Source organism: Indicator indicator, chromosome 1, assembly GCF_027791375.1.
Source record: "Indicator indicator isolate 239-I01 chromosome 1, UM_Iind_1.1, whole genome shotgun sequence".
In the NCBI taxonomy this organism is placed as follows: domain Eukaryota; kingdom Metazoa; phylum Chordata; class Aves; order Piciformes; family Indicatoridae; genus Indicator; species Indicator indicator.
Genome location: NC_072010.1, coordinates 46,535,714 through 46,548,407, shown reverse-complemented (window position 1 = coordinate 46,548,407; position 12,694 = coordinate 46,535,714). Strand labels below are relative to the sequence as shown.

General features: G+C 35.4%; 1 protein-coding gene across 1 annotated transcript in view; it reads left to right on the top strand.

The window, feature by feature from the left end:
• The window catches only part of MYCBP2 (MYC binding protein 2), a 131,760-nt gene that overhangs the window by 61,649 nt on the left and 57,417 nt on the right, over nt 1-12,694 (top strand). Inside the window, exons 37-41 of the mRNA XM_054381668.1 lie at nt 2,446-2,501; nt 2,931-3,046; nt 4,260-4,357; nt 7,720-7,836; nt 8,608-8,748. Coding sequence (XP_054237643.1) covers nt 2,446-2,501; nt 2,931-3,046; nt 4,260-4,357; nt 7,720-7,836; nt 8,608-8,748 — 528 coding nt within the window. The remainder of the gene's footprint in view (nt 1-2,445; nt 2,502-2,930; nt 3,047-4,259; nt 4,358-7,719; nt 7,837-8,607; nt 8,749-12,694) is intronic.

Sequence of the window (12,694 nt, the reverse complement as noted above, 5' to 3'; positions counted from 1 at the left end):
AAATAATTTATGTACCTATAGTATTAAACAGTAGCTGTTGAAATTTCAAATGGATCAGCTCAGAAACTGCCAGGAACAGTTGCTAGAGGTGAAAACTGGGCAGTTAGTATTGATTTGAGCATCTTTCTGCATTCACCATAAACTTACATATTTACATAATATAATGGTGAAGTTAAGAGATGGGTATAACTAGTGATCGGACAAGGTAAGATACGATTAATCAATAGTTAGAGAAGGATAACACTTTGTTTAATTTGTATGGATTTAGGGACAGGGAAAATCAGCAAACGACCATCTACTGGAAGGTACAGGGTTTACAGGGTTGTTTTCTGCAAAGGATAGTTCCGCAGTAGCTATGACTAAGTAGTACAACTGGCTACTAAATAGTGTCTTACCGGATCACTGAAAGAACTGCAAAAACAGTGATGCACAACAAGTGGTTTAAAAACTTGTTCTGTTGTATGTCTAAAAAGATATTTACAACTAGGGAATGTATATCAAGGAAATTAATGTGTTTGGCTTGTTTACTGGGATTTTTATTTGGGGTTCTGCAAAGATCACTTCTTGATGATACTTTGCAATTTTACTGGTGACTCGAGGGGCGGGGGTAGTACTTTATTTGAAGTTGGAACCCACATGGGATTTCTAATAGTCATTGCCCAAAAGTACTTGCTGTTTCTTCTATAGTAGTAAGTGTCAAATCTGCTCACAAAACTGCTATGGTGGCACATCTTGCAAGGCATTAGATACTTTGAAGTAAATGATGGTGGAGCAGTTGAGGATGTCCAGGAATTGATTTCCATATTTGATGGAATCTTTGAGTAAAGAAAGCTTGATGTTAGCTAGTTGGCATGTAAATATTTTTTGAATCAGGCTAAGATGAAATGAAAATGCATGTAGTAATTGAAAGTCACCTTGGTAGATTACAACAGTACAAATCTTTGTCACAATAAATGTAAAAAAGATACAAACACAGTAAATGTAAAAAAGACACAGACACATCAAGGTAAAATACAGAAATTGTTTTCCTTTTCTTGTGGAAACATACTTGACTTCTAACACCTTTCTGGGGAATCTTCCAGAGCTTCTCAGATTAAGTCTTTCGCATCCAGAGCTTTAAGTTTTATTTTATTTGAGCAGTTCAAGACCACTGTTGCATACTTAAAATCACAGAATTGTTTCAGTTGCAAAAGACCTCTGAGATCATCTAATCCAATCATCAACCTAACAGCACTATGGCCCATTAAATCACATCCAGAAGTGCCATACCTACACTTCTTTTAAAAAAAAAACAAACCAAAACAGAAAACCTTCAGGATGGTGACTCCACCATCTCCCTAGTCCATTGCCTGACCACTCTTTCAATAAATATCTAATCTAGGCCTTCCCTGGAACAATTTGAGGCTGCTTCCTTTTGTTCTGTCACTTGATACTAGGGAAAATAGACTCCACTTCACTACAGTCTCCTTCCAGGTAGTTGTAGAAAGCAATTCTCTCCTCAGGCTCCTCTTCTCCAGTTCCCTCAGCCTCTTCTCAAAGATCATATTCCACAAGCCCTTAACCTGGAACTTTGTTGCCCTTCTCTGGACAAGCTCCAGCTACTCAATGCACTTGTAGTGAGGGGCCCAAAACTGAACACCAGGTATGATGTGCAGTATCATCAGTGCTAAATACAGGGCACTTCCCTACTCCTGGTGGCCACACTATTCCTGATAAAGGCCAGGATGCTGTTGACCTTCTTGGCCACCAGAGCATGCTGTTGGCTCTCGTTCATCCATGTGTCAGCCAGCATCCCCCAGGTCCTTTTCTGCTGAGTGGCTTTCCAGCTGCTCTGCTCCAAGCCTGTAGCATTGCATGGGGTTGTTGCAACCCAAGTGTAGGACCTGGCACTTGGCCTAGTTAAACTTCATACAATTAACCTCAGCCCATTGATCCAGCCTGGCCTTTTCAGTGCAGTCATTTCACAAGAAACTGTATAAGCAAACCAGCTATTTGTTTGTTTGTAGTGGGAATCAAGGGAAATATCACCTCAATACAGAGTGAATTTTTCTTCTCTTTGAGTAGAAATAGGATCCAAAATTCCATTGATCGATTACCATGCTGGTTTGCAGGTTTTGACCTGCAACATACCTGCTTTATCTGCACATGGTATTCAATACACTATTTGTATTTAAAGGCTCTTTATACAAGAGATTAGAAGAAATCTAGAGATTTGACTGTAAACAAAGATTTTTGTTAGCAATAGCTGTCTTTATTATCTCAATAATAGCTATTTAAAGAGAAAGTAAAGTATATATATGCCTGTATTTTCTTTCTGGTTCCTTGATCAGTGTCTCTGAGTGTAAAGGTAGATGAATGTGTTATTTCAGAAAATACTCTGCTTTCATTTTTATTTATACCTGATAACTGTTGATTTTATGTTTATTGAATTTAATCTGTTTATAGGCATATGAAAATTATTCTTTTGAAGAACTGCGCTTTGCTTCACCAACACCGAAGAGGTAAACATTAAAGAATTACATTTTAATAGTAACTTAAATTAACATGTCCAGCCACCTCTGCTTATTCCCAGTCTCACAAGCTTAACAGCTAGGTAATCTTATGTAAGGGTAGAAACACTTCAAAAATCATGTTAGTATCTTTTTTCCTAAATTTAGAGATTTTGTTTAAAACACTTAATTGTTTTAATGTGGATTCCTTATTTGTATTACCTAATCTCAACTGTGTTATTTAAACATTTGTTATAAATGAATGTGGCATAGAGGGTTGTAACTTCATAATAAATGATATGGAGTTAGTACAATGGATGGAGAAAGATGGTATTTAGATGATCTGATAGGAAATAAAGAATAGTTTCCCAACTAATTTGTTACAGTTTATTTCCCAGAAGACAATTGTTTAATCATTTAATTTGGTATTTTTATACCTAGACCCAGTGAAAACATGTTGATCAGAGTCAATAATGATGGTACATACTGTGCAAACTGGACTCCTGGAGCTGTTGGTCTCTATACCATTCATGTTACTATCGATGGCATTGAAATAGGTACTTAATTTTCACTGTACTTAAGCATAAATCTAAGTTACATTCACTTTGTATACTGATAAATGGTTGTCTTGATGTTCATAAGATTGACTATTAGATTCATAGCAACGCTTAGTACCCAAGTTTTAGTTCAAAAACTTTCTAATTCTCTTTTCTTGAAAGAAGGAAAAGACCATAGCTATTCTTTCATAGAAATAAGGACATATGTGGCACACAATTTATTTATAATGATGGTGGTTAGGCTACCAGATTAATGTAAAATAATCTAATACTTAACTATGGTATTTTTTCTTCAGTGTAGTTTCTGTTCTCGTTTAATCAGAATACCTTTATATCACCTCTTAAACTTTAATGTACTCCAGATTGACCCATAATTATCAACTTTTAACTGCTTAAAGTACCAGTAGTGCTTAATTTCTTCTCTGTTTCAAACTCTTTATGTTCTTGATACTTCAAGATTCCTTCTTTTACTTCCACACTTCTTTAAAAGAATGTTAGTTAAACCAACAGTTTTATTGCTAGGTCTGGCTACTTCTTGCCAAGTTGTTGCTTTTCAGAGGGTTACACTGTAAAATTATAAACAAAAATCAAAGTATTTGACATTAACAGTGATTGCTAAGGCAGTTTCTTTTAAGATTATTAGTCAGGGTTGTAGCTGTCTGTTAACTTAAGTTTGAACTGTTTCTTTTCAATGTATATGTCTTCACAATCTGTGTTTAGCTGTTTTCCAGTACCTTCTGGTTATATAACAGTAATCAAACATGTTGCCTTTTTAATTATAGGCCTTTTTCAGCTGTGTAAGTTGGCTTTTAAAGATATTAGCTGTTTCTAACATTTTGCAATTAGCATCTGCAGCAATGCAGTATGTATAAGATAGTGCCTCACCAGGAGCTTTCACTTGTACCCCTCAAACATTAAACTATTCTGGGTTTACCATTCCTTGAAACACACCCCTAATAGTGCTGTATGCACAAGATTTGACAGATCACCAATAACATGATATATCTCTAAATTTCTACATGTAAAGATATGAATGTTGAGGAAGTAGTATTTGCACCATAAAGCAACTGCAAGTGTTGTTTATGGTAGACAGATCACTGGTTAATTTGCCTCATCTGAACTGTAGCACAAATAAACTGTTTCTGTTTTTAATGGTATGATCCCCTTTTATTTATTTAATTTTTTTTAATCTTAGTCTTTGTTTTGCTTATAGATGCTGGACTAGAAGTCAAAGTAAAAGATCCTCCAAAGGGAATGATACCTCCTGGAACTCAACTTATTAAACCAAAAGCGGAGCCTCAGCCTAACAAGGTTTGGAAACCTTAACAAAACAAACACCAAAAAAAATAAAAACAAACCCCCAAAACCAAACCCACAAACATCAGACAGTTATATTTGGGATTTCGTTGTTGCTTAATACTTCATCATGTTATAGTGGTGCACAACTTAAGGGTATTTGTAAATCACTTTAATGTGCTGAATGGAATGAAATTAATATGCAGGATAATATGAAAGATACTCATTCCATTTTTGTTCTGTCCATCCATTAATATGGATTAATACTACAGCATGTTCTGATTTAGTTGTTTTCCAACTGTAAATAATTTATAGACTGTAACTCCTGTTGGACAGTGTCATGGTCTGTAAATGTATCCAGTGTCTGCTTCTGCCACTAACAAGATTCTTTTGCTGCAACCACACCTCAAAAGTAATGAATTTAGTGTTGGTTTCCACACAGTTTATCTCCCAATGCATTTATTTATTTCTTTTAAATACTTTTAGGCTTTCTCCCTTCTCTTGTAAGGAAGACTTCCTGGTTAATTCATTGTCCTAATTAAAACTCCCAATTCCTCCTGAGTGAGGTTCATCTCACAGAACTTAATGATTATCTCCATACAGCTTGGTTGTCATGTGTTGTTTGCTGTCACTAACTGGAGAGAGTCATCTGGTCTAAGATGAGGAAAATTGCTGGATGAAAATGATGTATTTCTTATTAGGTACTACGGTGAGAATTGAGGTGACCGGTCTGTATATAGTAGCTACGTTTTGTGAAGTGTAACAGCCTTCATCACAGTTAAAAGTACTTGACAGGAGTTAAGCCTCTGTTCCAAGGCATTACCTAGTATTTAATCGTTTCCTGGTGGTGTTCTGCTTGCATATGTTTTTCAAGATATCTTTGTCTTTTTGAAAGAGGAGCCGTCTTTCTGTTTCGTGTATAGTGTCTGTAAATATACAGTAGACATTTCACAGTTAATAATTTTATCACTCTTTATTCTGTGCCTTAACAAATCACATAACTAGGTTAGAGGAGTTCTTTGTCTGATCACCAGTATTGTAAATAATACAGAAAGGAAAATATTGCAGTGTGCTCTATGCTTCTGAAGCCAAGAATGCAGATTGGATGTGTTTCATCCAGACACAGTGTAATGTACTCAATATATTACTGAGAAAAAGGGCTTACTTGAGCTTCAGGAGCTTCTTCCTCTTCTTTGTCAGCCCAAAATTTCAGATAGTTATAACCAAAGGGTACTCATAGTGCATTAACAGTGGTGATCTGTTTTCAGAAACACCAAAATATTTTCATTGAGGCAGTGGAACACAGTAATTTTATAGTCAAGCCTTACTCGAATCACACGTTGAAGATTGGTACTATATTATGATTGTGTATTGATTTCTTTTCTATTATTTGAAGTCAGATGAGAATCTGATTTTCCTGTTGCCTCCTCGCAGACTATGAAACTTAGATTAAGTAATTTGCAGGAAATTCCATTCCAAATCCTGTTGAGGGAAACATTATCTTACAAGACTAGTTGGAATCAACTAGAAAGAAGCAGTCCTAAGTTAGCTGAATGAAAGGGGCAAGGCTGGTACAAGCATGACTGGTTGCTAGCATGTTTTTAGTGTTTCCACTTTCTTCACATGAGGGCAGAAGGAGCATCATTTGCCCCCAAAAAAAAAAAAATAAATTAGCCACCCTTCCAAACCCAAAAGCTCTGGGCAGATTGCTTTGTCCTATACAGCATACCTGTCTGTGCTGTGAGGTGTACCTCTTTTTCAGATTCACCAAATAAGAAGGCACAGGTACAAAGCTCTTGAGAACTGATGTGCACTGTAAGGTACATGTACAACTTAACTGCTAAGCCTTTTTGCATTTGTCATATGAGAATGTTACAGGACAAAGTTACTGAACTGTTGTGCTGTAGAGAAATACTCCAAGCTATGTTAGAAGGAAGTCTCAGACAATTTGAGTGTTTTATGATGGTCAGAAATTAGTATAAGGGAACTTTTCACAGGTTTTTTTGTTGTATTGTCAGTCGGTGGATCTGATCCCTGAACAGGTTTGTAGGTACAGCTTGAAGTTTTTTATTGACTGCAAAGGGGGAAAATACTTTTTCCAGGCCTGTGCATATCCAAATCTTGAGTGTGATTCAAGTTTTTTTTAATGCAGACTGTAGCCAACTCATCATATGATTTTCTGAAGTGATATTTTAGGGAAATAATTCAGGGACTCCTAATTTGCAGGGCTTTGTTTATGGGCTTGTCTATGTTGAGAATGCTGTTAGCAGTGATTCAGCCTTACATTTTTACAAGGACCCCTTGGAGGTCTTAAGTTTTGCCTGGTGAGAGAAATCTAAATCCTTGGAATAAAAATATTGTTAGTAAACAAAACTTTGCGTGTTTTGGATTAAGCTACATTTTAAATTCTTGACATACTTCTGTGATTTCTTTTTTTTTAATTAACTTTTAAACACCATTTCTTTAAAAATTGTTTAGGAATAAAGATAATGCTGTTAATTGGTACCTTTCATTATATTTTCTGAAGTTTATTCTTTTCATACAATTCTGTGCTTTATGTTAACTTAAAGGTTGAGTCCATACTTCAACTGAATTTCTTTTTCAGTTTTCTGTGTGCAGTCTGAAAATAACCTTAAATGATAGAAGTTTTATATCACATGCATGAATATAGGCAGGCATCAAAAGGACATTTTACGTTTCTCTCCATGGGACATGTGCTTGATAGTGTGTTTGGTGAACAAATGTTAGAGATGAATAACTGGGAGACTTGGGGGGCTGTAGTAAATCACATCTAGTAACAAAGGAGCACTTGATACAATAATCTTCATGTGAAAAAGGGAGAAAATATTAAAATAGCTATTTGAAGAATAAAATAAAGAAGTAGATTTTTCTGTGTTTAAATGGCTATTTTAACTCTTTAGCTAAGGAAAAATATCTACATTTTGGCCAAAAAGCTGATTAAACAGAAGTGCAGTAGTGCAAACGAGAACAGATAATCCCAGGCTGACTTACTGGAAATACTAAATTTGAAAAGGCAAAAAAACCCCTTGAAAGTTGCAAGAATGAATAAAATGGAGGGGGGAGCCATTCATAGAATTGGAAGGTTGTGCTGAATGTTGTGTGACATAACAGCTCTTTTCCAAGACTGAGTCAATGCAGTCTTAGGGTTGTTTTTTTAAACATTACAATTTTACTGGTTGCAGTAAAAAATGAAGTTTTACACAGCAGCCATGGGAAACTAGCAACAAACTGTAACTGAAGACTGCTATCTCATCGCTGGCATTTCAGAATCTGTTAAATCTATTTCTTTTTATTCTTTGAGAGCTCTGTTCTGATTTTTTTTTTTCTTCCTTGCTGTCTTCCCTTGCTTCTCTTAGGTTCGCAAATTTGTGGCCAAGGACAGTGCAGGGCTTCGTATCCGTAGCCACCCTTCCCTTCAGAGTGAGCAAATAGGCATAGTGAAAGTCAATGGATCCATCACTTTCATTGACGAGGTAATTAATAAGTCATTTATGTTGGAAATTGGGCTAAGTTGTAAAGTTACTTCATACAAATATGTTGGGGGTTTTTTCTTCATGTTTAGATGTTGACATACACAACTTAAAAAACAAACTAGTATAAAGTGCAAAAATCTAAATATTTACTATTTTAGTTTTCAAAGCTGTCATTTACTTACTTCAAGTCTGTGTAACAGACTCTGATATGTGGAAACAAAATTCCTAGAGATCATCTTACAATAATATCTCTAAGGATTTCCCTCTTCATGACTTACTATTTTAACTCTATACAAAAATTCAGGTGTACATGCCATTTTCATGACATCTTTCACGTACAGATCTGAAAGATTGCTGGTCTGTTGGACTACTGTGTGTGTATTTTTCTTACAATAAAACTTCATATAGAGGGAATATTTTTGTTATTTACTAAATTATATAAGCAGCGGAAAAATGGAAAGAAGGGAACTTAAGAAGCTTGTGAAGGCTTTGCTTTCTTTCCTCTTTTTTTCTCAAAGCAGCTCTTATTATTGCATGACCTGATGTAAATTTATTTTCACACCTTGCCTTCTGAAAAGATACGTGCTTCGTTGCTTTGAAATTCCGATTTTGTCAATATTCCTTTTTACCTTTTCTTCTGTTTTATTTGGCATAGCAAAGATCGTAACTTCCGTGCTGCTATTTTCTGTTTGTCTGAAGTCTGTTAGTCCTGACTCGCTACAGAACGGTTACAGGAGGGCACGGCTCGTTTTTGTTGCTTGTTTCCCATAGATCCACAATGATGATGGTGTTTGGCTGAGGCTGAATGATGAGACAATAAAGAAGTATGTTCCTAACATGAATGGCTACACTGAAGCCTGGTGTCTCTCTTTTAACCAACATCTTGGCAAGAGCCTCCTGGTACCTGTTGATGTAAGTAAAAGGTGCCTTTGAAAAATGTCCAGAAATACACTCTATCCTCATTACAAGGCTTTCTTTAATTAAGGCTGCAAATTATTCCTGAGGTAAACAATAGTTTAATTACAAAATACTACCTTATATGTGTTTGTATTTTTGAGGGCTATTGTGTAATCAGGGTGGAGTGTAGAAAGGTATGAGGCTTTCATATGTTGAAACCTCTTCTCCTAGAAGGAAAACAAAAGTGCAAGGACTGCTATCACAGTGCAAAAAAGTGTAATCATATTAGGTTGTGGTCTGCACCAGGTGTTTTCTGATGCAAAATGTCATTGTCTCAAGTGGTCCACTGATGCCATGGTTTCAGAAGCAGCTTGCAACCTGCAGTGAATCAGTATAATTGAGGCTGTTTTAAAAATCTTGACAATGCTCTGTTGGTTTTTATGTATATTTTTTTTGTGAGTTTTACGCTTGAATCCTGGCGTTAACAATTTATTTAGCTAATCAAAGAATTCCAGAACATCAAGACAGATTAGAAAAAAAGCCTATAATATCTGTCAGCATAATTTCTCTGGAAAACATTATTGATCATCACCATTCAAAAGTTACTCTTTTCTGAAAAGAAGATCCAATTTTGTAAAAAGTTCAGAAAGAAAGGAGCCAAACCAGTGTATCTGGCTCATCTTTTTTTTTCTTTTTTTGTACATTCCCCAGAGTGGGCAGTACCTTGGTTTCTTCCAGGCAGAATATGAGAACCAGATCTAATGCAAATACTGCTATTTAGATTTGATTTATCATCTTGTGTGAATGAACTGCTGCTCCAGTTGAAGGCAGTTAACAAATATTTGGACAAATTAAACAGCCAGTAATGTAATGCTGTTCATTATTTTCTGATCATAATAGAACAGAGATATTCCCAGTTCCAGTGAAACAAGGCTGTTTGCTCTTAGCCAAATTCATATATCCCCTGTGGCTGCAGCCCACGTTCAGACACCATTATATGATATGACTAGATCATCTTCTTATTCACCTTCTTGTTTATAAATTATTTGTTGATACAATTCTAATTGGAGATTTTTTTCAATGAAGTCTATAATTTGGGAATTACTTTTATACTGCATTTAGGAAGTAAGTTATTTCTGTACTCAGCCATTAGTCACTCAAACACTGTGACAACAGCCACAGTTTGCTGTAGAATACACCAACACTTGGGGAAAAAAATGAACTGTGTTTAAAACCTTCCTTACATTTTTAGCCTTGGAAATTGATACCTACTAGAAAATTGGTCTATTACAATTTCTCAAAACTGATTTGTATGCAACAGTTTTACCTGTTCACCCATGATAAAAATGAATTCACCTTGACTAAGTAATTAACTGCAGTAAATATTTTATATCTGGATGGGTATGTATGATACTCTACTGGATTTGTGTGTATGTGTGTCTGTTGGTTTGGGTTTTGTAGCTATATCCTGTACTTTTTTAACTTGCTGAAGAGAATAGTTTTGAACTCAGCAGTTGTTTGTGGTTAGAAAGAATGTACTGGTTGGTGTGTTTCAAATGACTCTAGCACACACCTATTTCTAGAGAAGAACGTACACTGTGCTGCCTGAGTAAAGCTTGGAAGAAGTGGTTGTCATAAATTACTGAATCTTGATAGTATAATCTTGAAAATTCAGGTAAGGTACAATGAAGTGTGGAAAGCATTTCACTTTCTGTAAAGTTCAGATTAAAATATTATCAATTTATTTTCTGAAACAGTGCTGTGAAGTAGTTTTGATACCATGTAGGCTATTAGGAGCTGGTGGATAACGTCAATACTCTGTTAGAGTAGTAAGTTACATTGCGTCTTCAATGACACAAGGTAAAATTTGCTTTCTTAGCTTCTGATCAGTAAATAGACAGTGGCCAAGATAGCAAATCTTACAAAAGCAACTATTGAAACAGTGTAGATATGTACAATAAGAGATATGTTTTGAGCTAGTTTCAAATTGAAGGTGTCTTTGCATGTCTCTTTCAATTTCAAATTTTGGAATGGGCTTAGCAGGTCCTGAAACTATTTCATTTCATTATGACTATATTTAATCATTAAGATTTGTCAGTTTGATTAATAATAATAAGAGCAAAAACATTTTCTTATAGGGCACAAAACTAAAGTCAAGGTTCAGTGGCTTACATAAGAATGCCTTAGTTTTCACTGCATGCTATTCTAGCATTCCACACTGCACAACAGACTTCAATAAACTCTCTTGTAAACTCTGATTTTTGTAGCTCAGCTTAAAAATGTTTTTCTTCTAAACCTGCATTCCATGAAGTGCTTTCTTGATAGAAAATTTTAAAATAAAACTGAAGTTGAGAATATTTTAGTTTTTCTTTTCTGTACAGTCCCCAAAACCTTTTAAGTTGTCAAATTTGATCAGTACAGTCCTGTAGACATGAATTACTCAGGAGGCAAAAGGTGATCGATTAAGTAATGAATCCTAAAGGTTCTGTAGATTAAATTGTGAAATAATCCATATCTGCTCATCCTATTCTAATGATTGGGGTAATGGATTTACATGATGAGCAGATGTAATTTAAAAACAAAAAAAAATTAATATGCAAGATTTTTAGAATTCAAAGCTGTTCTACTAGTATTGGTTTACAGAGGAAGGAAACAGGCTGGAAGAAGTCTCTTTATGAGACTAAAAATTCAAATGGAAAATCAGGTGGCTGAATTAGGCATTGTATTCCTTGTTCAAATTAATGCCACATTACTTTTATTAGACTCCACTTTCACTCAGCTCATGAGTGTGCAGACTTGTCAACTCCGATTACTCAAGGAAATAAAATCTTAGTACATTTTGTAAACTGTTGTAAAAGAAAGCTTTAGTTGTAATCACTATTAGCAATGAACAAAGGAAAAACAATAGTTTTGCAGCAGTGTTAATTTTGTCCTCTTGTTCTCTTAACATATTACACTTTTTACATTTATTGACATTAGACACTCCATGATAAAGTGAGTATTTTAGGTCTAATATACTATTTCTGTATATTTTCATAAAAGCTATTCTACCTAAAGATAAATGATCATAGGAAAGCAGAGTTTCATTGTAGTTACCAGACTCCTAATTATTTGAGCTTTTCCTTCTCTTGTCCTTTCACAAGGAACTTCTGTGATCTATTCTGCATCCAATCTATCGTAGATAATATGACTATGAGACAGTGTATTTAACAGATTTTGGCCTTCATTATAGGAAATACTGTACCCTGCTGCCTAGTTCCATTATTACATTCAGCGACCATGGTAGGCAAGCAGGACTGTGAAGCTGCAAGTTCTTCAAATCATTACTGCAGTGGAAGAACCAGCATTAATATGGAAACTGCAGTGTTCGATTGCAGATCAGAAAGCTCAATATTCTGTGGAACCATTGTAGAAAATCTCTTATGAATGTCCTTCCATTATTTTAGGCACAGAGAACATCAAAGTGGTTAAGATGAGCCTTAGCTTTGAAAAATTACATTGAGATTTTAAATGCTTCTCAATGGTCTGATAATTTTTGATGGTGAAACAAACTGCCAAAAAAAAGTCTGAAATTATTTTTAGGTTTTGGAAGGGAAAGCTTGAAAGGAAAAAGATGGACTAAGTTTGAAGATGGTAGCATGAGGACAACACAAAGCTGGTGTGGAAATGGTAAAATACTGAAACAGGTTGTCCAGGGAGATATGGTTGAGGCCCCATCCATGGAGACATTCAAGGTCAGACTTGATGTGGACCTGGGCAGCCTGGTTTAGTTGAGGTGTCCCTGCTCACTGCAGAGGGTTGGACAAGATGACCTTTGACAGTCCCTTCCAACCCAATGCTATTTGTGAATCTGTTAACAGTTTCCTCAGTATGAAAACTTCATTCTCAAATACATGCCTGCTCTATTTTTCTGAACTGGGATACACTGTGCTAGTATCAGGAAGCTCTAAAGCTCCCAGAG